At 41.0% G+C, this 26,889-nt stretch overlaps 2 protein-coding genes across 9 annotated transcripts in view; one reads left to right on the plus strand and one right to left on the minus strand.

Annotated features, from left to right (window-relative positions):
• Positions 1 to 6,588, minus strand: part of SUPT7L (SPT7 like, STAGA complex subunit gamma) — a 474,734-nt gene extending 468,146 nt beyond the window's left edge. For 3 of the 8 annotated variants that reach the window (XR_007510126.1, XM_049833743.1, XM_049833736.1), the window contains exons 1-2: positions 6,500 to 6,588; positions 5,346 to 6,015 (exon numbers count right to left, since the gene is read on the minus strand). Coding sequence is in view for 7 of the 8 variants with exons in the window: in XM_049833743.1 (XP_049689700.1) it covers positions 5,346 to 5,758 (413 nt within the window). In the remaining variant the exon portion in view is untranslated. Of the gene's footprint in view, positions 1 to 5,345; positions 6,016 to 6,267; positions 6,383 to 6,499 lie in introns of those variants that run through there. The other 5 variants (XM_049833742.1, XM_049833738.1, XM_049833737.1 and 2 more) reach the window with 5 other exon arrangements.
• On the plus strand, positions 6,515 to 24,522 carry SLC4A1AP (solute carrier family 4 member 1 adaptor protein). The gene is made up of 14 exons (XM_049833730.1): positions 6,515 to 7,149; positions 7,964 to 8,147; positions 8,873 to 8,995; positions 9,864 to 9,924; positions 10,807 to 10,946; positions 11,083 to 11,243; positions 12,005 to 12,074; positions 15,752 to 15,941; positions 16,783 to 16,894; positions 17,501 to 17,735; positions 18,516 to 18,590; positions 19,658 to 19,728; positions 21,949 to 22,021; positions 23,245 to 24,522. Exons 1-14 carry the CDS (start codon positions 6,628 to 6,630, stop codon positions 23,292 to 23,294), a joined length of 2,067 nt encoding a protein of 688 aa, XP_049689687.1. The 5' UTR covers positions 6,515 to 6,627; the 3' UTR covers positions 23,295 to 24,522.
• Positions 24,523 to 26,889: the final 2,367 nt, after the last annotated feature.

Below are 26,889 nucleotides of genomic sequence, written 5' to 3' on the forward strand. Positions count from 1 at the left end.
TTCCTACTCAATTATGTAACTACTTTGTAAAGAAGACTGCAGGCGCTCTGACAATACGAATTAAAAGATCATCAATCGGCTCCCTTATAAACCAAGTGTCACCCATATTGGTTTTACATCTCCCTCACTCCTCCCTCTACCTTCCAGTGACAGATTTCTGAAGTTCACAAACAGCCATATGTCTCATACAACACTGGGACCAGAAGGTTACAACAGAAAAAAAACAAACATCAAACAAAACCAACCAGAAAACAAGCATCAAAATTTATGCCTATAAAAAAGAATCTCTTCTTTTTTAACACATATAAAGGACACACCTAGCTGTCCAGCAGCCATCAGTTGAGAGCATCTTATGCTACCAAAACCACCAAACACCAGACTACTATTAATACAGAGACAAATAAAGAGCCATTACTGATGCTCTGCCATTCAATCAAAACACTATGGACAAACTTAAACTAGACACAGAATTTGGCAAGGCCAAGCAGGATACTCAGCCCCTTATAAAGTAGAGCACAACAACCATTTAGCAATGCATATCACTGCTCAGAAGCAGCAAAGAATGTTGTATCTCTTTTAAACTCCTACAGGAAAAGAAACTAATTGCCAGCATTAAAATGCAGCTAGGTCACTATGCTGAAAGGGATATAATCAACTTGAAATCTAATCAATTAAAGAGGGAGAGAAAAGAAATTTCAGGTACTGTACTCAAATCCAAATCCCCACCTCTTGTTCTTGGTAAGGTCAGTCAATTATGTTTTGTTTTTCTTACATTTTCTTCTCTTGTTTTCCTGTTTCCCACAGTAAACAATAGAGGAAGATGATTAAAAGCCTGATTAGACAGCATACGTTGAAATATTGTTGTAGATGTTAACAGAAAACAACAAATGAGAAAATATCTTTTCTTCTTCATCTCCTTTAACCTTCAAGTACTGTCTGATAAGAACACACATAAACAAAAACAGACATATAGACACATTTAAGTTGAAAGCAGCTACCTACTGTCAAGCCTTCCCAAAAAGGAGCAGCAAAGTTCTTTTACCTTATGATCACAGGTAAAGAGCCTTGCTCTTTGATCCCACCAGGTACATAGCATCTACAAAAGCACCCTTCCAGATACTATCATTATGCAGAATGCCACCCTCTGCACCACTTACTGCTTTCCTGAAAGACTCCCCATCCAGATACCATCCAAAGCCAAACCTATTTAACATATAACCAGGGTCATACAGCTGCAAGTAAACAAGAGCACTTTAATCCCTAAAATTCTGTCACCAGAGATTAACAAGACTGGCAGTTAGGCCTGTGACTTGGAATTGATCATCTCTACAGAATATATAGTATGAAATTTATCACAAATACTGGCCAACTTGTCACTCTTCAATTTTGTATTTCCAATAGGATCTATATTTTTATATATGGGTCACCAACACTACATGATGTTCCAAACAGAAATCTACCTGCCAAGCCACGAATTCATCAGAACTAAAGCCCAGCCTTCTCCCACTGCTGCCAGCAAACCTGCAACATGCAGAACCTCACAACAGAGAACTGTCCATCTATACCAACCAGGCTTATTTTCAGGATTAATAAGGTTTCAGAACTCACAAAAGGCCTATCTTCTGTGTCAACAAGACATTACCCAAAGGCACCACAATCCATTCACCCAAGCTCCTCTCCTGTAAGGCTGTTTTTCTTAGAGGAAAGGAGATCTCATAGTTCATTCCCGTGCAACTATATTCAGGGGAAAGTGTTTGGGCTAAGTCAGTACGAGGATCGACAGGCGACATTCACTCAACTGCAATAACGGATTAAAGGGCTCTGCTCCCTCCTAGGTGCACATAAGCTAGCAGCAGACGGAGGGAGGGATTGTTTTTCCTTTGAAGACATCAATTTTATCAAACATTACATTGTGGAGTTGAATTTCTACCAAATGAGGTGCAACAAGGTCGCTTCAGAGCCACTTCCCCCAAAACTGTAAAATAAAGGAGAACATTGGAAAAACAAGATTATACTAGTCAGTGCATCAAAGCACACAGCACACTAACTCAAACCAGAAAGTTATTTCCTTTTGGAAAAGGACCTCTTTCCACCTCTTCCTGAGTAAACCTCTTTTTAAATATCTCTGCTATGTCTACAGAAGGCTGCACAGGTATAAAAAGAAGCTGCTGAATAGATAACGGCAAGAGGTAATAGGTAACATTTGGAAAATAAATGGGGTCCCAGTGGCCCAACCCAGAAGACCAGACAGTTTAGGGGCTAAGCCAAAGTGTTTAGTACAGCAGGGGAAGTACATTCTGCCTGCTCTAATTTCCACTGCTCCAAATCCTTCCCAACATTAAACCTGTTATCCCACCTACACCGATCCCTACTTCTGTACAGACATTTCTTAACTGCAGGCCATTCTGCTATGAACTGTCTTCCCATTGCAAGCCTCCAGTTTCGTTCACAGATTATCTTTCAATGCAAAGCACACATCCAATCTGGTCAGGAATGCAAATGAGAGAACGGCAGAGAAATCTGTTAAGAAACCAACCATGCACAAACAAGAAAAAGCATCTGAAGAGGCACATAATGAGTAGGTTAGGTTTCTTTTGAAGATGGAACCATGCTAATCAGAGGAAGCTGAACAGAGAAGGAAAAGCTAGCAGCCGTATTATGGTAAGAGCCTCCTGTTCAAATGGTAGTTTCAGGTCTACAGTTCCTTACTCATTCATCATCGATTATGCTTTAAGCTTACCTTCTGTTTCTATACCAACCAAAACCAAATGTTAATCCCTTATTGTGTATTCCAAGAATTGTAACAACAACAGTTGCAAATCACCAGGACCAGATGGTATTTCATCCAGGAATACTAAAGGAATTCAAGGATGAAATAGCTGAATAGCTGTGGTGAGTCACCTCTTGCTTTAAACCGCCTTGGCCCATGAGGACCAGAAGACAGAAAACGTGAAAACATTTTCTTTTAATAGCTTCAGAAGAGATGTATGAAGAACTGCAGCCTGGGAAGTCTGATATATTCTGGTGCATCAGGGAAATTCAAAGAAATTATAAGAACAGAATTAGAGGACACATGGGTAAATATGTTACACTCAGAAAGAGTCCAAACAGCTTTTGTAAATGGAAAACCTGCTTCACAAACCTACTAGAGCCCTCCAAATCCATCAGCAAGCAAGTATGTAAGAGATCTCCACTGTGGAGCCCAGGTCTTCCCTCAGGGATCTGTGCCAGAATCAAGGTTTGTTTCAACATATTTATAAACAGTCTGGAAAAATGGAGGAGATGAATAGTATCATGATTAAAACTGCTGGTTGTAGATTTGGGGTGTTGAAAAGACCAGAACAACTGAAAAATAGCAATAAATTAGGTTCTGCCTCTTCCTCATCTCAAAAGGGGTGAGGAGATAGGGGTAACAGGTATGGGGCAGGGCAGACAGGAGGAAAAACAAAACAAATCCAGGGGATAACAAAATAAAAGACAAGGGTGTGGGGTTAAAGGATGAAAATGAGTAACAAGGAAACAGAAGAGGACATGTTTGTATTAAAGAAACTTGTGGTCTGATTCAGGCTGGCTGCTCTTATCTTCCTTTCTTCCTATGTCTAAATATACCTTTACACTGCTTCTCAGATCCAGGTTACTGACAAAGAAAATGGAATTAAAATACAGATTTAGTCAAATACTGTAACTCTGACAATGGCACCCCAGAAGGCAGCATAAAATTAAGGACTACCATATTTTATCAAGAGGAAGAATGGTCTTTCTTTAATTTGTTTTTACACACTAAGAACAAGTGTCTGCAAATCATATAACTTTATTTTTACTACTATAACGTCACCTGCTATTCTTAATTCATGTGTCTTAAAACAGTTAAGAACAAACACGCAACAACAAACTCAAAGCCTTCCTCCTGGAAAAGCATAAATGTGTATGGTTTAGCAAGCACATAAATTCTAGCCTACACTGCTGTTCATTATAAATCCACTCTGCCAGCCACAAAACATTTCATTTCAAAATTGCCTTTCCAGTTTTTAAGTCTAGTCCTTAAACTCCCTCATGTGGTTGACTGCTATATAACATTTCTTTACTCAGACCCTAGAAACTCGCAAGGGACAAGAAAAAGACAAAGCAGCCGCCAAAATATGGACAGAGCCATAGAAAACTGAACTTAAAGCTGAAGCCACCGGGGAGGACAGAGCAGAACACTGCTCAGTTCTACAAACGACAGGGCCAGAAAGAGCAGGAGTCACAGGGCTCAGACTTTATTCTCACAGTCGTATTTCCATTTAACCCTCTTGGCTAATTAATTTATTTCTTCCAAGAAGGATGACAGTGTTCCTCCACAAACAGCACAAAGAATCATTCTACTGCTCAGGGAGACTATGTTACCAAAAGCAACATCTTTCAATAACATGCATTTTATACAACCTCAGGCCATTAAAGATCTCAGTGGCATTTAACTGATAAGTTATATTTCACTGATGCACCATTTTCCCCATTTTAAAAACTAAAATGTATTATCCTCTCCCACATCAACTTCATTGGTGCACAGTATTTAATCTAAGAACAGAAAGTTAGAGTAGTGAGGATTAATCTCTGAATTTAAATGCACATAACCTACAAAGCATCATCAGATCCTGCAAGAAATACAACACCTCCTTGTGAATTTAGTGCTTGTCAGATGGGTATGCAGGGAGGTGGTGGCAATACTGTTTAATCAAAGGTTGGCTGCAGAGGTAGAAGCAATGCAACCTTCCTTTATATTTTCTGGTGAAGCCAGTATAAAAGACAAGAATTCCCTTTACCTATACTCAATGCCACCTCTGACCAGAATAACATCAACAAACAGGGTGAAATGTGATAGTTACTATGTCACAGGTCCTTGGCCGCTGAAATCTTACAAATATGTTATCAAATCATCTTTTTTGGAACCTACAACTAAGCAGCCAAAACCTAGTCATGTGTCTTCCGGATTTTCAGTTACAATAAGGCAAGTTTAGTTGTAAGTGACCTAAACAGAAGAAACTTCATATCCTATAACTAAACTTGTCAAAATACCATTGAAGATGGCAACACCATTCACAAACGTTTAGCATTGTACTACAAGACAGAAATCAGCACTACATATCCACATTTTATAGACAGAAAACAAAAGCACACTGATTTTAAACAACGCACATGTTATCCACACAGGAGAAATCTAAATCTTTCCTTTTCGAAGCCTGTTTTATACTTTACATACAACTGTTTGACCCTTCAGCCTAAGGGAATCAACACAACTACGTATATATTCAAAAACACTCAGCTCTCCTTCAGCCAAGAACTAACCCAGAGAAATACCAACACACCTGTAGAAATCACTCTCTGGGTCACTGTGCCTCAGCTGAAATGGCATTTTGGAGGTCTTGCTATCCAGAGGAAGCAGGTCATCAGGGAGAGGTGGAGAGGCCGGGCAAGATGGCAGAGGTTCATTGTCTTCAGTTTTTATGCCCTCCACTTGCTGCTGGTTTTGAGCCTGAGCCATGGAGATCAGGCTGCGCAGCCGCCTGTTGTGCTGGATGAGCTGAATGGTGTGAATTGTGAGGCTGCAGGGCTCCGAGGGGATGTCCAACATGGTGGTTGGCCGGGGTTTGTTTGCAGATGGCTGATGCAGTGGAGGATCTTGGACTTCCACAGTACGAAACTCACGCTGAAGCAGGTCAAAGGAGCTGCGGTTGGCCTGGTTAGATGAAACCGGAATCTCACCCCAATATCGCAGCATTTTTACAGAGATCACGTATCGTCCTCAGAGTCCAGAAGGCAGCTACCAAATACCGCAGTACAAAGGAGCCTTGTCACAAGGAAAAGCGCTAGGCTTTGGGCAGCAACAGAAAGTGGAGCTGGGATGATGCTCTGAATAAAGCAACTTGTGACTGCCAAGAAAGCTGTCGCTCAGAGCCTCGCTGAGCAGTGCAGTTTCCACGATGGCATGAGGACGCAAGCCTGGCATTTAACAGATTATATTGCTGCTTCTCCTGGCTGGGGGGGGAGAAAGAAACGCACCCGTGAGGCAGCAATTTTTTCTGTTTGTAACAGGGGCTGGTGTGGCTCCACCTGGGCCACACCGGCACCTCGCTAAGCGGGACCCACGGCGCGCCCTGATTCGCGTGGAGAAACTTTGGGGGGCCCACTCGGCTCGCCCGCCGACCCCGCAAGGCCCCGCCACCCGCCCGCCCTCCCTCCCCGGGCGCAGCTCCGGGCCCGCGGCTGCCCCGCACCCCGGCCCCTCACCGCGGGTCGCCACGGCGGCACCAAGCCAGCCCGCCCGGCGCAGAGCTCCCCCCCGGCGCCGTACCCCGCAACACCCCCACCGCTCCGCTCCCGGCCGCCGAGCCGGAAGTCGGGCCCAGTCCGCCACCAGAAGCGGCTCCCCCGCCACCAGCTCTCCTTCTCTCCGGGAGGAGGAAAGCGATCGCCGCTACCGCTACCGCCTCCCCTGCCGCTGTTTCCCTCCCAGTCTTACCCCTTACGCTACCCTGGGCCGTGGATGAGGCAGCGGCACGACCCCCTGGAGCTGCGCCCTACCCCCGGTACTGCAGGCGCAACGGTACTCGTTCCCCGACGACTCTATTTAGGAACGGACCCGGGAAGATGGCGGAGGCCGCGGAGGCGGCGGCTGAGTCCGCCGCCTTCAAGCGCCCGAGCCGCCCGCTGCCCGCCGCGCCCCGCGCCGCAGAGGGCGGCGAGCCCAGCCAGCCCAGCCCGCCGCCCCCCCGCCCTGCCGCCCCGCCGCGCTACGAGGAGCCGCCGTGGGGCAGCTGCCCGCCGGCCGGCGCCGGCTACGGGCTGGAGGTGCTGAAGGGCGGCGTGGCGCTGGGCTCGGTGCGGCTGGAGGGCCGCAGTTGGTTCCTGGTGGGGCGGCTGCCCGGCTGCGGCCTGGCCCTGGAGCACCCCTCGGTTTCGCGGCACCACGCCGTGCTGCAGTACCGCGGCGCTGGCTGCTCCCCCGACGGCCCCAGCGGGGTCGATGCCGCCGGCTTCTACGTGTACGACCTGGGCAGCACCCACGGCACCTTCCTCAACAAGGCGCGGGTGCCGCCCCGCACCTACTGCCGCGTGCGGGTGGGCCACGGGCTCCGCTTCGGCGGCAGCTCCCGCCTCTTCTTCCTGCAGGTGGGTTGGGGCCCGGGCGGCCCCTCCGCACTCCCTGGGCCGTCTGCCGGGTGACCCGTGTGGTGCAGGCTTCCCCGGATCAACCTCGGGAATTTACCCGGCCCCATCTACATATCCCTGGCCGCTCGGGGTGAAAGCTGCTTCTGAGGTGTGAGGCGGTTTGGGTGCTTTGGAAGCAGCCCAGCGCTGCCGTGGTTGTTTTGCTGTGGAAAAGTAGTCAGCTGTAGGTGTTGGCTGCTGGCTCTGCGGTGGGGTTTGGGGCTGAAGGACAGAGTCGGGCCGCTGCTGCGTTGCCCTGGTGCACTGGGCACAGGGCAGCTCTGCCGAGGGCTCAGCGTGAGAACAGGCATGGCAGCTTCTGCCGATGTGCAGTGAGCGCGAAAGGCGTTTCTCTCCAACAGTATGATGCATCAGTAAGTAAGGTAAAGCACTAATATGTCTTTGTGAACAAGAGCAGCTTTTATTAGCAGGTGCTTAGAGAGCACTTAGTGTGCCCTACACGCGCTTCAGAAGCTGCTCGCACTGATGGAAATTTTTGCCTTCTGCCATTAAAATACAGTTATATTTGAGATTGATCTGACTAGAAGTACACAATAATGCTCCTTCCCCCCCCCCCCCCCCCCCCCCCGGAAAGGGTGTTAAAACTAACATATTTGGGATGCAAACCATAACAAATGGTCTAATGATTCCACTTTTTGAAGAGCACTATAATGATTTGTTTGTTATTGTACATAATCTGCATGTGTGTTCAAAATGCTTCTTTTCTTTGTTTCTTTTAAAAAACACTTATGCTAAGTTACTGTTTGTGACTTAGGGACCCAAAGAGGACCTGGAGTGTGAGTCGGAGCTAACTGTGACTCAACTGAAGGCACTGCGTAAGCAGCAGCAAGCAAAGTTAGAAAAGACAATGTTGGGAGAGGAGTCTGATGAAGAAGATGAAAAAGAAGGGAGAAGCGAGAAGAGTCAGAACACTGATATGAGCTGCTCGTGGGGAATGGGTAAGTGGTGATGTATAAATCAGCTGACACTCCTTGGATGGTCTTTCAGCCAGTTTTCAGTGAATGCTAGGGTTGAAATTCCAGCTGGTTGCCAAGTGTTCCGATCCAGTGGAAGTTCTTGAGTACAAATTAATCCTTTTCCTTTTAAAAAGAAGAGTGCTGTGACAAGGCAAGCTTATATCTGGTGAGAAGTATGCTAGAGCTCCTTTTAAAAGGAAGAAGTTAATTTGCCTACACCTATAAAAGGCCATGAAACTGAGAGTTTAGGTTAATGTTCTGTGTTTTGTTCCTGTGATGATGTCCACACTTTTGCCCGAGAGGTGAAATGTAATTGCTTGAGACATCTATGCAGTATAGCTGTCCTTAAATTTAAACAGGAAGTCCACATCTTAAAGCTGGATAAATTGTGATTAATGAGCTTTTCAGTACAAAATGAGTTGGCCTTTTGAATGGAAATGTATAAGCACATAAACTCTTGAAAGCGCTGAAACTGCAGTGACGTTCATCTGCGAAACTGTATCTTATGATGGAATAACTAATAGCAAAAAAGAAGCAGGGTTTTGGTGGGTTTTTATTTGATTGGACGCAGAAATAATTTTCAAGTTAAGGGAAATATTTTTAGGATGATGTAACTGCTACTTCTTTCAAACTAACGAAAGTTTAAACATACTGGTGTTCTTTCTAATGTTTCACCACTTTTTTTGCACTTTTATGTATCCTTCTAGGGGAGGACGCTGAGGAGGATGGTGTTGAAGAAAACCCTATTGCTATTGATTTTCAGGATGTACAAGATGCCTTCTATATGAAAGATCCTAGGAAGGCCTTACAGGGCTTTTTTGACAGAGAAGGTACTATTTTTTCTTCTTTTTTTTTAATTAAATGTAATTTTTTTCTATTTAGCAAAGTGTGCTCTTTGTGCTCATGTGTTTTCTTTAGGATTTAAGGTATGGGAGCTAAACTTTCCTGTTACATTGTGGGTAAGGTTTTTTGTTTGGTCAAGTTGGGGGGGGTGTTGTTGGTGGTTTATTTTGGGGGGTTGGTTTTTTTTATTATTAAAACTTAGCTTACCATTTTATATCTGAGACTTAGTTACTAATTCCTAAACTGGGAGTTGCAGGGAACACCTTGTATTCCTCTGGAGTGATGCTCAAACCACACCCATGCTTGGAAGCTATGCTGAAAAATCCAAACCTGTCAAATTCCAGACTTCTGTTTGGAGATGGCTATGATTGTGAGATAGAATTGGAAAGTATAAAAAGACAAAAGACAATAATGAATTGGTCTGAACTTTCAATGGTTGCTGGTGAAACTTACAGATGACTCATTTGCTGAAGTGAAAAATTAATCTGTGAATCCAGACTACAAACTGTCATCACTTCAATATCATTTACTTTAATACATGCAGAGGCAAGACTCTTTTCTTTGAACTACATCTTCCTGAACAGGCCACTTAGAGGTGGTTTTTGTTGTTGTTGTTGTTGGTTTTTTTTATCTGAAAAGACTTGATTGTGAAAAACAACCAAATAAGCATAATACCAACTGAAGATCCCATGGCTTAATTAAAAAAAAAAAAAAAACAGTCACAAATTCAGTCCTTTGATATGTAACAAGGGTATTTTATCTCTTTTGTTTAACCATGACATTCCTCTCTGCTGTAAAGATTATTCCTGCTTATTTCAATTTTGGTTACTACATCAACTTTCTTTTCCTCTCTAGGAGAAGAGTTAGAATATGAATATGATGATCGTGGGCACAATAGCTGGGTATGCAAAATCAAGTATGTATCTCTCCATTTGCTTTTGTACATAGAAACTGACTTCACTGAATTCACAAACAAAAGCTGAAAGAATTACTTGTCTTGTCACACTTGGCAAGGATACCAGCTGGAATTAGATGTTAGCCCTGTTACTGAGACAGAAGTTCAAGGATCAGTGTCTAGTTCAGTATCTGCACTCCTTTCTGGTCTGGCAGCAGTTGATTTTCCTTAGAGATGAAAATTGGGAAAGCAAGAGTCTAGGTTCTTTCAGTTCCCCTTGTTTTGAGAAATATGTGAAACTGAAATACAAGAGAAGAAACCAGGAGACTATCTTTCAATTCCTAATGGCAGAGAGAAAAAAAATCATGACATTCTACTGTGTACCCAATTTCAGTTCTTTTATCGTATAAAAGATGGGTTCCTGTAAGAGGCCACAAATGTTGTTCTTTTATAAGACAGGAGAGGGTGAGGTGGAAATTAAGTCACCAGGATAGGTCTTAAATGGATAGGTACAACATTGCAATGATTGTACTGCTTAGGAAACCTTTGCTTCAGCATAGAAAATATTTGTTACTGGTGAGGTATGGATGCAAGATATTGGTGCTTAAAGTGATTCAGGGATTGACGTTTAACCTTTTAACTTCTTGTATTTCAAATGGAATGAATACAGGAAGAATTAGTGTTTGGACTAGTGAAATAAAAATTTACTTGCATGCTTTAGGAGGTCTGTGCTTGTGTTTTGATTGGTACTGTATGAAATGAAAAGTGAAAATATTTAACCCACAAAAAAAGACTAGAGTGAAATGGAAAGAACAATGCTAACATGATAAATAAAATATCTGAGTAGCATCTGTGAGAAGCTGTTTGTATCTGAGCTGTTCTCTGATCCTTCAAACTGAACAGGTTGCCTGTGGATGATGCATCAGGAAAGCAGCTGGTGGCAGAGGTTCTCCATTCGGGAAAGAAGAAGGAAGCAATGATACAGTGTGCACTGGAAGCTTGCAGGCTACTTGATGCTCGGGGAGTATTGAGGCAAGAAGCAGGTGAATAACTAGTCAAATGCCGTAATTGTTCTATAATCCCTAAATTAGGGATTTGAGATTGCCATCTTGAATTTGGTTTATTGCTCGGTGGTACATAAATCACTTTGTTTCTTGCCTTCTCCCTTACCTTTCCCAGTATCCCGAAAAAGGAAATCAAAGAACTGGGAAGATGAGGATTTTTATGACAGTGATGATGACACCTTCCTTGATCGAACTGGTGCTGTAGAAAAGAAACGACTGAACAGAATGAAAAAAGCTGGTAAAATAGAAGAAAAACCAGAGACTTATGACTCCCTGGTAAGAAGAATTATTATGACGTGCCAGGCTTATTCTCTCATGCATGTTTTTATTACTAAGAAGGAAAATAAAAAATATTTCCCAATCTTTCTCTGTTAGCTTAAACTCCAATATATTTTCAGACCTTTAGCTCTCAATTGGCCAAGTTAGAATAAAATAGTGGGGTTTTGATTTGTGGACAATATCTGTAAATACCTGAAAATATTGTTTGCTTTATATATATTCTAGTGGAAGCATATTATCTTGCTTTTGCCTGTGTATTATTGCCTTCCACTTGGCGGATCGTGGCAGCACGTGAATGAAATACCAGAACAGGATACTTTTACAATAGTTTTAAAGCATCAGAAAATAATTGCAAGCTTTCAAGTGCACAGGGCACATCCCAAAGAAGGATCTCATTCTGCTTCAAAGAATAAGCAGCCTGGACTGACAGGCATGTGACAACTGAAAGTTCTACACAGACAATAGGGTGTGGGGGAGCAGGGATAGGAAGGATTGGAGCATCATGGTGGTGATATAACATTGCTGCAGAAGCATTATATGTATTTTTGTCTTTCAGAAAGAAAATTATTTGAACAGTATGTGAAAGGGCTGAGAAGTTGTTTAGGAACAATCTAGACTATAATTTTTTCAGCCCAGAAACTCCTGGTCAAAGATCAGAAGTAGAAAAATGGAGATAATTTGCTAGGTTATTTGAATAACTTTTAAAAGGGGATTTTAAGAAGATAAAAAGATCTTGGAAGTGTGTTGTTCTTTCATAGGTCACAAAGCTAAATGAAGCTGAAAATGAGCTTTCTGAGATAACAGAGAAGCTGAAGGCTTCAGGGAAAGGTAAGGCATGAAATTCATTTGATCGTAGTGCTTTCCATAATGAACAATAAAGACATGAAAAAGTACCTTATGGATTTCTGTCTTAAGTACTCTTTTTTTTTTAGTGTCCATTTTTCACAAAGGGATAGGAAGATTTGCAGGTCACTGAGTTAGCTGGAGAGGATACTTATGCTCTGCATCCAATAGTTATGTACAGTGTTTGTATAGTCACTTGCTAATGAATGCAGCTTTTTCCAAAGCAAGCAGCATCTAAGTTAAGGTAAGGAAGTGAGTGTACAAGCTCCTGGAGCTTAAGAGGGTGGGCACTATTACTGTTTATCTGCCTGTATTAGTGAAACTGATCCAGTCTTTTCCACTCCCTCCAAAACCATTTATAATGGAATAGAAAACAACTGACAGAAAAGACAGTATCTTTTATTTCACTTCTGTTATTGTAAATGTGCCTTAAAAAGGAAAGGTGGGAAAAGAGGAGTGTGGAGTCAAAACAGTTGGCGCTTAGCCCCTATGTTCAGTGGACTTGCTGGCTTATAAGAGGGTGCCATTCAGTTCTAGGATTAGTTCTAGGATAGTTCTAGGTTCTTTGTGTACAAAGGCATAGCCTTTCTGAAGTGGTGGTTGTGTCTGGTAGTGAGTTAGATTTAAAAGCTATACAAATAGCTGCATTTTGCTTTCTGTTACTGATGATGTCTGGTGGAATAAAAGGAAGGCATGAAGGAAATGTGTTTAGGCTGGCTCTTAATACAAAAACCTTTTTAACAGAGTTGGCATTAATAAAGGTTGCAATGTCAGTTTGTCAGAAGACAAACCTCTCTCCAAGAAGCCTAGCAACAATCTGACATCTGGGCTATCTTTTGTGTATTATATGGGTATGTTTCTTTCTAGTAATTCAGCTCCACACCAAAACTCATTTGTATCAACATTTTTGTTGGTGATTGATTATACCAGATCACTGTTCAGAAAACAGTAGTGTTCCACTGAAAGTTCTAACTGATGAGTTGGTTCCGTGTGTTTGAAGGAATAGTTTTCAGCATGACTGTTCTGAGTAGTTAATGATTGACTAGCAAGAGAAGCTAATGCTTTGTATCGACTGAAACATGTAATTCCAAGCTTTCATATATTATGATGCCTTTGTTTCTGCTGATACTGTTTATCAACAAGACTAATCATATTGAAATAGAGGCTGGGATAAGGAAGAATCAGTTTATAGACTTCTACTAACACCATATAATTCTGATATATGTTATCATGGTTTGGTAAATTGTAACTGGTTACACAGCTAGAACCTTAGAAAAATTGCAGTCTCGGCACTTACTGCAATACAGAGTAATTCAGTATTGGATGGGAATTTCCTAGAACTAGGCCAGGATACAACATCGCAAATATTGCATCATCAGTTACTTTGGGGGGGGCTGTTCTAGATACTTGTGTTTTCTCTTATTTCTTTGGGTGCTTCAGGTTAATCACAGATGCCAAGTACAAGCGTAAGCCAGGAGCATGTGTATTGCTCATGGGTGATTCTTACCGCTATCATGAGCCGTCTGGCAAAGCTGCTGCATTGCATACGGTTCTGAAACCTTAACACACTTTTTCTTGCTCTGAATGATTATTTGTAGCCTAAGGGCAAGAGCGTAGAGAGACCAATGAGTGAATGACAGGCTAAATTGCAACACCTCTTACCAAGCACTTGGAGAAATTAAGTGGTTGTCTAAAAAATTGCAGAAGTTCACAAATTGTTCTCTGGAGTTCTTCAGGGGTAATTGCTGAATGACTGACTTGGTATCTCTCATTCACTGATGCAGCTGAATGACAATCAAATACATAGAACTCTTCAGTCTCGTCTTTGTTTTCATCTTCAGAAAAAAACTATCAATAAGTTGATGGTGCAGTAAATAGCCCTATAGCTTTTTTCACTGGAATATAAAGTATAATAGCCACGATTGATTCACCGCCTAGCAATGTCAAGTTTTATTTCTGTAGTGTAGAGAACTGCTGCAACAGATACCAAATGCTAACAGTAACTCTGTAAGCTGAACTACCTGATCTTAGGCACTGTTGGTGGAATCAAACAGAGAATCCTCTTCACAAGAAAGGGTGATCTGACTCGCTGAAGATCACTCACTGACTGAAGCACTTACACTGTTCTGCAGCTAAAGAAGCAAGCTGTGGAACTATATCTTTAATTGTTCTGAATTATCTGACTAGACAGTAAACCATATCTTTGAAATTTGGTGTTTAAATTACATGCTCATTCTACTTAGCTCCTGCATGCTACAAGTTTCAGACTGGTTGTTAAAAATACCTTTTCATTGATGGTTTTTGTCTTGGCTCATATAAATAGTTAAGAGGAAAAAGAAGAGTATTTCTATCTGAATTTCTTTTATAACATGTTTTGTCATCATTTATATTTGTGTGGAGGTGGATGCTACAACTGTTTCTTATCTTTTGAAGCCTCCTAATTCTGTATATCTTTGAACAGTTACTGTTGTGACTTTCATATATTTGCAAATTGTAAATTGTGGTTTGTTTTAGATAGGAAATACCCTTTTCAACTGAGTCCATTTGTAAACATGAGTCTTATTAGATTTTCTCTAAATATTTAAGTCATGTAAAACTGCTTGCATATGTACTTTTAATAACTTCTACTATTTTATTTGTACACATTTAAAATTTCCCTAACTAGCTCAATTTGAACTGAAAATGACTCATTGGTCACATAATTATGCTTGTGTGTATATACATAAATGCTTATAATGCAGCAAATAAATATCGGATTTGCCACTTTTCATACAATATTAAAAGGCAGAAGACTGCCTGTCAAAAGGCTTGTTAAAATTCTAGCAACAACATTTTTCTTTGTTTGCCTTCAAGTTATTTTTGAACACCATATAAAAACTTCTAAAGCATTGTTCAAGCCCAAGAAAGGATTTTTTTCCTGGGCTTTTTTGTTTGGTTACTTGAAATTCATGTGTTAGAATTCTGTATTTATTTTCCTTAGTCATTAGAGCTTTAGTTTTTCCTCCTGAGTTTTATTTTAATTAGTCAAATATGCATAGAATTATTAATATTTGAAATCAGGTGGAGTAGAAAGACTATTGTTACTTTTTGAATTACAGAACAGTGTTTTCTTGTTAGAAAACCCAGTCAAAACAAAGCTAAATTTTGTGTGATTGGCCTAACATATGAAAATATTCTTGTATGCACTCAGTCATCCAGGGGTAGCAGGCAGCATCATATGTTGATTCATTTCAAGCTTTGCAAGCGTTATTACATAAACATTCCAGGAAAGCCGAAATGGAATTCCCCATGCAGTGGTGTGGGATTCTTTGTAGCTGTGTTTATTTTAGTCTTTGACTACAAAAAGAACCCATACACCACTTTTTTTTAGGGACAGCAGATCCTGAAGTGAGATGAACAACCTAGAATAGAGACACTTATAAAGAAACATTCAATTTTAAGAGAGGCTTTGTTAGTGGATTAAAGTTTACTGTCAGGCTTTTGTTAGGAGAAATGCTTTCATCTTTCCAGGGCTAACAACCTCCATTATTTCACTGTTCAACAGAAACTTGCAGAGAGGATAGTTGTTCCTATACACCTTATTCTCTAAAGGTAGGACTTGATGAGTACAACTCTCATCTCCCCACCTGTAACAATATGTATCTTCCCTTTATCTTGCCTAGTCCAGTCCCAGCCAGCAGCTCAAGATTCTTTGGATGAATTCATGACCGAAATAAAATCAGGATGTACCTTAGACAGTGTGGCACGAAAGAAGCTTCACTTGCGGTCGTTTGAACTGAAGAAAGAGCAACAGAGACTCAAAGGATTAATAAAGCTTGTCAAGCCTGCAGAACTGCCTGAGCTGAAGCCCCAGTAAGTCTTGGCTAAAGTGCAAAACCATTACTTTTACCGTTGTTGTTATCCATGGGCAGTTGTGCAAGCCCAGTAAATAGACAGCTTTCCAAACACAAAAGCACGACGACCTTCTAAACTACCTGGTTCATCTCTTTAAAAAGCAGCTCTGCCTTTTGGCTGTTGCAGCATCTGTGGTTGACGCAGATGTACCGCAACGCTGGACTAAGATAAGCCCGCACTGGGAGGATAAAAGGGGGAAGGGATTGGAAGCATGGTGTCATCTTTTTTATTTTTTTTTTCCCAACCTGCATCCAAAAGGAACTGAAGAATTTTACAGGTATTACGTGCAACATGAAAACCACTTCCACTCCATGAAATGTACCTGGAAGTCAAGCGTAGTGGCTGCTCAACAACTGCCTAGCAGTGCTACTGCACTTCAAAAGGGTGTGTGCTGCGTTCATCATTTGCTAGTGGCAGCTTGATTAGAGGTTTAATTACTTAATTTACTTAAATTGAGTTTTGGCCTCGAGTCTGGTTTTATATAAACATATATGTTATATAGATACTTTAGTATGTGTGTGCAATTGAATTTGAGGGAGTCTGTGCGATATAGATATTTTTTTTTTTTCTCCTTATTTATTTTTTTGCTTCCTGTTATGGCAAGTGTCTGAATCCTACAACATGTATATAGGATGGAGGAGTCATTTCCTGCAGCTTCCTCCTTGGATGGTGCAAGTGAGAGAGAATTAGAATGATTTTTATATATCCATTTCTAATTTGCAGATTTTTTTGCATTTGTTAATGTGAGACTTGTTTGATACTTTGTACGCTCTTTTTCTTTGTATCTAATTTTTATTAGGACTGGGAGTCATAGTCTGGAAGCAAAGAGCAAGCCTAAAAAGATTGCCCTGCCTCTCTTTGGTGCAATGAAAGGGGGAAGCAAATTCAAGCTGAAAACTGGAAGCCTAGGGGTAAGTTGGACTCATAAGTGCTGCGAGTCAGAGGCTATTTCTCAGACACCTTCTCAGGCTATGGAGACTGTAGGTGGCAACCGTGCCTTCTCACAGGCATGGAACCAGCATGGAGGCACAAGCCTGCGGCAGTGGAACGTGCACAGGGCAGCAAGCAGTGGCTGTTGGATGTTATTTGCTGCCAGCATTTGCCATTCCATGCCCTTGTACAGCCAGTTTCCTGGGGCACAACTGCAGTCAAAAGTCAATGTATCAAGTAGAGGCAGTCTGCGGACATCAGGCTGAACCGTTGCTACACCTCAGCAGCTGGTCCTTTACTTTCTTTTGTTTTTCTTGATCTTATAGCTAAGATCATATCCAAGATTGATTCAGTTTCCAGTGTCCCTCTTATGAAAAGACTGCACTCCTTGTCTATGGACTAGACATATTTTTTCATCTTCCATCTCTACTAATAACTTTTCCTTAAAACCTAACTATTCTTCATCCTGAGAATGTTTCCTAACCAGCTGTCTCTACAACAGTAATATGTGTGCTTTCTCCTGCAGTGAATATGTGACATCTACCTCCATTTATCTTAGCACTGATGCACAAGTCTTTCTCCCACAGAAGTTGCCTGTTAAGCGTCCAGACATCCCTGAAAGCTTGTTAAAAATGAAAGATGATGGACTGGAGGAGGAGGAAGAAGAGGAAGAAATGGAGGAGGAGCAAGAAGTAGATGCAGTAAATAGCAGAGCATCGAACCTGGAAATGAAAATGACAACAGAGGAAGAAACAGGAAAAGAAACTAATGCTCCTGATGGTTCTCCCTGCAATAACAAGAATCTAGAATCTCTTCAGGATGGTAAACCATTGGTTTTGATTTTTCCAGTAATGAAGCTGAGTCTGTTACTGCTGAATTTTTCAGAGCTCTGTGAATCTCCTAAGGTTTGAATTACAGGTTCTCCAGCAGATTTCTTTTCCATAGATTTTTGCTATGAGTCCAGAGTCTGTGTGCCAACAGCTGAGTTTCACCTGGTTCCAGTTGAAACTCTGCTTGGCAGTCAGTTTTTCATGCTTTTGGTGAAATAGAAATCTCCTGGACTCAAGAAAGGTCCTATTTTGATAAGCCCTGCTTTCATTAGATTAAGTGTCCGTATGAAAACAATTACAATGTTGGCAGGGAGAGTGACTTGGAAAACAAATGTCTGTGTAAAGCTTCAGATTCGTTTCTAAGGAGGAAAAATAATTTTAAAAGTGGTAATGGAGAGGTATCTTCCTTGTATCTGTGTGGTTTATCTCCAATCCCTCCTTTTCTGTATCAGCTTGATGCATTTGAAAACTCAGTAATGATGGTTCTCAGTAAATTATGTGTTTGATGACAGAAACCTAATTCTAACTTTTTGTCTTAATGCTGGACAGGTTGCTCTTGGAAAGTAGGCTTTAACTGTTCACAAGCTTTTCCTTAATATTATACTGTGACGGACTTGGTGGATGAAATAATTTGGAGGACTTCTGAGAGAAGAGTTCTTCCTGAGACAAATGTAGCTAAGAGTTCCCTTTTGTACTTTGTCTCAGGGATGCTAGCACTCTACTCATCAGAGTTACTGCAGAATGCTCACCTAACTCTTTTTTTCTTTTACAGGGGTTAATTTTCTGCCTGAGCTAAAGATACTAAGGAATAAATCTCAGATGGGACCCTCACAAGAGAAATCTCAAGGTGAGCAATACAATTTAGACTCTATTGTACAGCAGCATGTGGGTTTAGAAACTGTCTAAAGGACTTACTGTCTTCTGTCAGTAGAAGGAAACTAAGCCTAATCTAGAGCCTAAAGAATCTGGAATTGAAATGAAGGATTGTGTTTTGCTTGGGAAGTGGTAAGTGTATGGTGAAGACAGGTCACTTCAACTATGTTTCAGTTCTCCTTGCATTTCATAGCCATTAACTGCTTTGAGATCCTTCGTTTTAAAAAAAATAGCAAGAGAAGAAAAATTATTTTAATTTAGGAGCATAAACATAATGCTTCCCCCCCTTTACTCTTTTGCAGTAGCTCTTAACACTACAGGACAGAACTTTCTTTTATAAAGTGACAAATACTGCATAACATTAGCTAATAATCTGTTAATGACCCAGATGATCCCTCTAACATGTACACCAAAAAATAAAATCAGATCCTCAAAATGAAGACTCTTTGGTGTACTGAAAATGGAGATCTGTATGAATTTTCTATTTGTTTCATAACTCAGACTCTTAAGAATGTTGTCCTGACCTCATCATCTCATCCATAGACTTAAGCCACAAGAGTCTCAGTACTTCACAGATTAAGTGGCAGAAAAACCAAGGCATACTTCTCCCTTCTGTATTCCTATTGCCTATGTTACTGTAAAGTTATTTTCTTTATGAAAAAAAAAAAAAAAAAAAAGGCATGTTGGTCCTGCACATTTCCTACTGTTTCCTTCTAAATCAGTCACTGCAGTGATTACAGATAGAGAATATCCTTTAGAAAATAAACATCTGACATTAACTAAAGTGTGTTACAGAATCCCAAAATAGGACCTTATTAAACTGCATGCAGGTAGCTGACTTAACAGTGTATTAAACATAAGTTATTAAATCTATGAAAAACAAAAAGATGTTCAGCAGTCTTAAGTATGAATTTTGTTGCAGTTAACTGTCTTGGATTTCCTTTTGGATGTATCCATTTTTATGTGAACTTCCTATAAGCTTATTTCTCATAGAATTGGTCATTTGTGATGTGTCATAAAACAGATCTTCTTTCTTGCCAGCATCTGAGGCAGTATATAAGGAACCTGAAGAGACATCTGAGAAAGCTAAGAAAATGAATAGCTCAAGCAAGGTCAGTTATGATACCATGACTCCTGCAGCTTAAGAGTTTCAGGAGATCATTTAGTAGGCTCTTTAGTGAAATAGTAACAATTTGATTGAGTATGACTTGGTGATAGTAGTGCATTTTTGCTGACTAAGACCCAAATGTAGAACCACACACTGCCATTGGACACAGATTTTGGAGTCTCCAATGAAAAGCTGAAGCACAGCATTTCAAGCATGATAGAGGCTCTCAATTCAATCACAATTTTTTTTTCCCCACCTTTTCACTTAGCAGTTAGCCTCTGCTACATGCTGCTTCTCCTGTGTCACAAGTGTTGTAGAATGTAGGTCCTCTCTGGGCTTTGGAATGGCATTGCAAAGCTTTCCTTTCAGAATAGCTTGGGAAGCATGTATTGGCTGATACAGAACATGCTGTACTAAAGTTTTAGCTAGTCTATATTGCCATTATCAAACCTCGTCCTTCTCTGTAAGATGTAGAAAGAGGTGAGCCTAAGAGATTGTCTTTTGCAGCTAAACTATTACTAAATTTGAGTGGCTGTACCAGATAATGTTCCTCCTGTGCATAAGATTTATATGAAAATGTAAAGTATATGAGCCTTGCACATTTTGGGATGCAGGCAATTTGTGCCTTCCTGGAGCTGGGAAGGAACTTCTCTGACAGCATACTCTTAGCCTAATGACTGTGAGGATCTTCCCTTTAGAGTGCATCCCACCCTTCTGCTGACTGCCATCAAAGATTACTGTACTTGGTGGGCTGTGAGTTCTGACCGTTAAGACAATTTCTTTGTGGTGACCATCGAATTTTAGCCCTGCACACTTACTTAAAGCAACTTAACTCCCTGCAGCCTGTGTGTGCTAACTGCTGCCTTGTTAGTCCTGGCAAAGGACCTAAGGACTGGGTAGGCACAGCCTTTAGAATTGTCCTTTGTGGCTGGCCTATAAAGCATGTTGATAAAGAAAGTAAGAGTAAATTTATACTGTTAAAACCCAAGTTATACCATTTTTATGACTAGGGGGGAACAAGGCAGCTTCTCATGCTGAGACAGTCAAGTCAGCACCTCTCATCGGCATAGAGTTCACTCTAACACTGAGCATTCTCCAAATGGCAAATGGCTTAGCTGTATTCTCTCTCCCATCACAAATCACTTTTTCCACATGCTGTCTCTGCCTTGGGGCTCAGATCTTGCATGGAAAATATCAACCAGAAGTCAGCTTTTTTTTTTTTCTTTTCTCTTTTAATATTTGAGGAATAACTTTGAATCATGTAAAACTAGAAAAACAATTTAAAAGTGACTGTTCACAAGGCATATTTAAAAACTGTTCAACTCTGCAAACTAATGTTCTGGAAAACACTAGTCTTCCAAAAAAACTGTTCTAGAGGTTAATTTGGGGAAGGAAAGTTTTTGAGGGAATGAAAAATTGCTTCAACTGCATAACTTAAGACTGTGTCATGATACTACAGAGTAATGCAAATCAGTGCTGAATAACTTGGCTACATTTTGAGCTCTTAAGTCTTGCACTTTACAGTTGTATGAATTTTTTTTGATAGCTACATGCAGTTGTTGAAAACAAAAGTTGTTGAGAAAAGGATGCTGATGTGGCAAAACTTTAAAATCTAGGGACAAAAAGACATTGCTTTGTCAACATTTAAATTGCAAGTGACCTGTTTTGGTTTGCATTGAACATTTCAGTGATGCCAATGAGACCTGAAAAAATTGGGTTTTCTTTTCTTTTGAAAAACTAAGTTATCCTTATATAACAGCTGAACTTTTATATACTCCAGTTTAAAAGTCACCTTAAACCCGAAGTTTTCAGTGGGATTGCATGTTGAAATCAGTAAAGCACTTGAAATCCTACTCTAAAGCTTTTCCCTGCATAAAGAAATTCTGTGTTGAATGACACTACCAAACATTAGGATGACAAGATTAAACTGTCTAGAAGTGGCAGTTGGCAATAGTTCTGTTTTGAGGGGGAGATTGGACTGGATGACCTCCAGAGGTCCCATCTAAACGGCATTTCTATTCTTCTGTGAATCCACTGGGAATAAACTGGATCTATCTGAGGGTTTGATGTTTCTTCTTTCCTCTGTATTATTGTTTTCATCCCCAACTCTTGTAGAAATAACCCTCACCTTTCAGTATTTGTCTCTGAATTAATGAGCGACTTAGTGGCTGTGACACACTGCTGGAGGAGTGCAACACCTTAAAAATCTTTTCTCCGTTTGCAGGTCCAACAACCTTTTTTTTCCTCACAGTACCCAGATGATGACCCAGACTACTGCATATGGATTCCTCCTCCAGGTATTGACCATTTCCTTACTGTTTTTAGTCTTATAACTCAAGAATCTACCCAGTAGTCAGGGTGTTCTTGTAACTTCTTGAGAAAAAAGTAATTCATGAATACTTTACCCTGAACCTGATGTTTTCTGGCATGTTGTGCCCCATATTTGTTGTATGGCCATGCAAGGCTTGCAGTGAAAGACAGGCCATATCTGTAGTAGCTTCATCTCAATGGACAGATACACCTGAAGTTTGTTTTTCAGTTTTGTAATGCCCGAGAGAACTAACTCATTCACACATAGTGATATGATGATCTAGTTGAAAGACAAGCTCAAACCTTCACTAGGGATAAATGCTCCAGCAATCTTGGTATTCTCAGTTTTCATAGAAGTCTGTGAAATCTGAAAATCTACTTTGCAGATTTTTGCAAAAAACTGGAATACACACTGTGGGTCATGTGTTTTGGAGAAAAGTCTTGGTAATGCTTTGGTGAAGGCACTGAATAATTGATGCACACATCCAATTTATGTTAAAGTTGAACAATTTTTTTACTTTAGTTCCAGAGCATTTTTAGCTAAGTGAGGTTATTCTTAAACAGCATAATGAATTTTCATTTTCTCTAAAATGGAAAACTCCTTTTCATGCATTGAGGTTTTCATAGTAAGTTCAAAGCTTAGCTTTAATGTGGTAGATTCATTATTGTAATTTTTATAAGGCTGTTCCAGGCTTATAATATAGATAGATAGGCTCCAAAGGGAATAATAAAAATGAGAATAAATTTTACTGAAGAAAACTATAATCTGGTGAATTATCCTTCAATGAAAAGAGTGCAATTCTCTGGCAGATGAATCCACTGGAACAAAATACCGTATTCAGTAACTCAGAGGTCTGACCTGGGATAGCCAAGTGAGCTGCGTCCATAAGAGCGCTCCTTTTTCTGTCTCTGCCTGCTAATAATCAGAGTTATTATCTAAGCTGCATAAATAAGAACACTGGAGGGGGAACAAAACAAAACAAATCCAGGAATATATGATGTAATCTTGACACTATTAGTAAGGTTAAGACAAATTACAAGTATAAATCAAAAGACGATTTGACTTATAATAACCGCTCTGTCTTTTTATCCTCTTTGTGCTTGTCTGACACAAGCTTTGGTGCTGCCTAGAGGCTATTTTGTACTTGGATACACATTTGTCTTGGATGAGGGGGGAAAAATAATGCGACTCTTCCTCTTTGTCCATTAGGTCAAAGTGGTGATGGCAAGACTCATCTCAATGAAAAATATGGCTACTAAGCTGCAAGCACCCCAGAGTATGTCTGAGGTTTGAAGGACTGCTCAATTTTGGTCTCTTTCACCACACATTAAGCGAGGGATAAAAGAGTTGGTTTTTCAGATGCTGTTCCAAATTCAAGTGCAGCAGCAGCCACTCTGGCTCTTAGCTCACTCTGTGTGTCCTCTGTCTTCCAGATACTTTTTTAAAAAGCCCACACATTCTTCTGCCTCTTCTTCCACTTTTAGCCTTGTCCTTTTTATTTGGCTTGAAACTGTAGGCTTATTTTTCCTTTTGTAAATAAAAGTATACACTATTAAAAAAATAAACCTCTGTATACTTACAGGCTTGATAAAATTTATTCATGTTGGTTTTATACAATTAAAATGAGGAACACTACTGGTTTGCTTCTGTGGCTGCTGTTTGAAAATACTGTCATGGTAAAATCAACCTAAAACTTTTGAGGGGGTGGGGTTTTTTTTTCTTCTTTCCTATGGAAGAAAACCTATTTTGAAAAGAAAATTGGTTTTAATTCTCCCTTGTGCAGTTGCTGGAACTGGAAATGGGGAGCATACAATGTTATAAAGATGTAGAAACGCCAAAGAACTGCAGGAGCTGGCACTGCTTATCTTGAATCAGAGGGTAACAAGGAGCGATGCAATGATATTCTGTAAAAGTTTATAATGAAGCCTGTTCTTCTGTCACAACACAAGAGCAAAGTGCTATCTTAATGCAATTTAAGGCATGCCTGCTCTTGATTTATCATGGATATAGTTTCAAATGTCTATATAATTAGGCTATGGAATTCTTTGCTGAAAACAGGATGCCATCTAAGGTTGTTAAAGCTACTAATAAAGTAAGGTTCAAAGAGCTAACAGGCATCTTGATAAAGAGGTGACAGTGTTGCAGATGTTTATTGGAAGGACCTAATGCTTTTTCCCATACCCTATTATGGTACGTCACTGCAGGAAGGCCCCTCCTGCTACAGCATCGCAGTCTCCTCACAGAACAGGCTAGGCCCCTCCTCTTTTCATACTGCTTTGTGATTGGCTGCTTGCCATTTTATTTCTGAGACTGTCCTACTCATGTGATCTCAGAACACCCTCTGACTGGCTGCCCGTTTCCTTTGGACTAGGGAGCACTTAAGTATAACAATATAGGCTTTTCTGTCTCATATATGAAGGAGGATACAAATATTTGTGTTATTTACTTGTGGATTCACTTCCTGTATGTATATATGTGCCTATTTAGTGTGTATGTGCTATATATATTAAAAAACTTATAATTTAAATACATATCCATGTAAGTGCAGGTATAAATTGAATAAATGCTTTTTAATAAGAGGTAATGAAATGAATAATGGAAGTTTAAATGTGAATGGAAGTAATTAAACAAAAGCAAAAGGCAGGTTCCTGCCCCACACTTTCTAAGGCTGCAGATCAAGCCCTGTTTGGGGTGGGGGGATGTTAAAGAGGGCGGGGGGGGTGTGAGCAAGCTGGAGCATGCCCCAGAGCTATGGACCCCTCCAAGGAGATCACCAAGGGGCTGCCAAGCTACCTGTCCCTGCCCAGCCCCCCTGGACTCTCAGAGAAAAATGGATCTTGTTCTGTTTGTTGCACTTGGAGTCAAGCCTTTAACTTTCAAGCAGTACTTTCCTCCAAACTGCAAGTAGTGGTAGGATTTGGGACCTGAAGACCCCAACTTGGTAACATGGTCATCACTCATCAGCTCACCTAAATAGTCACCGACTGGGAGGATCTGGTCCCCTGGTTGACTCACAGTTGTGCCAGAGCCTAGTGTTGCACTTCAGGGTCACTTGTCCTTTGGCATGCTTCCACCGGACAGTGGCCATATCATGAATAAATGGCAGGAGGGTACATCAGAAGCTGGGGAGAAGGGATAACTGTACAACTCCTCTGGTTCTCGCAATGGGAGTATTGGAGCAATGGAGCTCATTCCAGTTGTACCCCACAGAGAATGTAAAACAGTTTGGCAGCTTGGCATTTTGTAGGGTTTTACTTAATATGCTCAAGCTGCAAAACATCTTCTTTCTGCCTGTAATCTTCAACATATTTAGCTTTTCTTTGTCAGCATGTGCACACCAGGCTGGGCAGTCTGAAGCTTCCTGCTTCTGGCAGAGGCATATCTCTACATAATCCAAGAAATGGCTGTTGCCCCTCCATTCAAAATGCCAGACCTCATAGATTTCACAGACTTCTGTAGCCCTTCTCCAGAGCCTTGTTCAGTTTCAGTGTGCACCAGGCACCTGCAAGGGATTTCTGTTCATCACTATGGGTGTAGAGAGCCTGACAGGTTTCAGACAAAGTGCAGCACAAGGGAGACAATAGTTTGACATTTATGGTTGTGAGAAGCACAGGGAAAAAGAGCGCAGAAGGTGGGTACACCTTTACTTTGACCATCCCAAAGTAGGCAGTCAATGTGTCAAAATTCTCAAAAAAAAAAGGACTGCTGGATTCCCAAGAGGGTATTTTTTTAGTTTTGCTGATGAAAGGATAGAGGCTAGCAAAATCATAGCAATGTATCTTTTCATCAGGGGCTGCTTTGTAGTACAGACAAATGGTATTTGTCCTGCTGCCAAAAAGCCCATCTCTGGGGATCAGGGACTGGGCAGTTTGGTCCTGGCTAAGACCATGAGCTCCCCATCTGTTTCTTTTCATAGCGGCTCACTTGTGCTCCCATACAGATCCGATGGTAAAACCTGTTCTCATTAGGTGGTCCATCATTTGTTGCATTGTGTAATATGAACACCCAAAGGTGGTCCCCACTGGATGGTTCCAGTCATTTTCATGGTAGCATTCAATACAACCATGGAAAAAGCACCCATTATATTTGAAAGTTGTTGTTATCCCATCAATGATCACTTAGCCATCCCAGAAGTAGGTTCCCACTTGAAACTCGTGGCCGTGTAACACATGACAGGTTTGAGTATTTTCCTTTTTGGGCAGGTATACATGTAATTGATCAAATATCTCTTTTTCTTCCAATGATAGCCATAAACCAGTATGTCAACATGCAAGTAGAGGCTACCACATTATACAGAAAGTGATCTACACAACAATAAACCTTCACCTTTTCATCACACTCTCTCATTGACTGGGAGACAGGCCATCACGATAATCTTATTTCTGTATGATCTGCAGGCCTCCCTCAAAATTTTTACGTCTTGCTGGCAAGAGTAACTCAGTTCTTACTGCAAGTCAAAGATCCCCTGATGGTCTGTGTACATGTCAGGAATTGCTTTTTTTCCCTTAAGCACCATGCTGTGCACCCTGTCATAATCCTGTTGTGGAAGAGAGCCTACATAACTTCGATTTTCAGCAGTGTTGAAAAAATGGAGGAAATCACTTTTGCAGCCCTTGACACCCAGCACTTAGAATCATTTAGGTTGGCAAAGACCTTCAGGATCATTGAGTCCAACCATTAACCATGCCCATTAAACCATGTCCTGAAGTACCCTGTCTACTCACTTTTTGAGTACCTCCAGGGATGGTGACTCAACCACTTCCTTGGGCAGCCCATTCCAGTGTTTGACAACCCTCTCAGTAAAGAATTTTTTCCCCAATATCTAACCTAAATCTCCCTTGCCGCAGCTTGAGG

The sequence above is a fragment of the Accipiter gentilis genome, chromosome 30 (assembly GCF_929443795.1).
Source record: "Accipiter gentilis chromosome 30, bAccGen1.1, whole genome shotgun sequence".
In the NCBI taxonomy this organism is placed as follows: Eukaryota; Metazoa; Chordata; class Aves; order Accipitriformes; family Accipitridae; genus Astur; species Astur gentilis.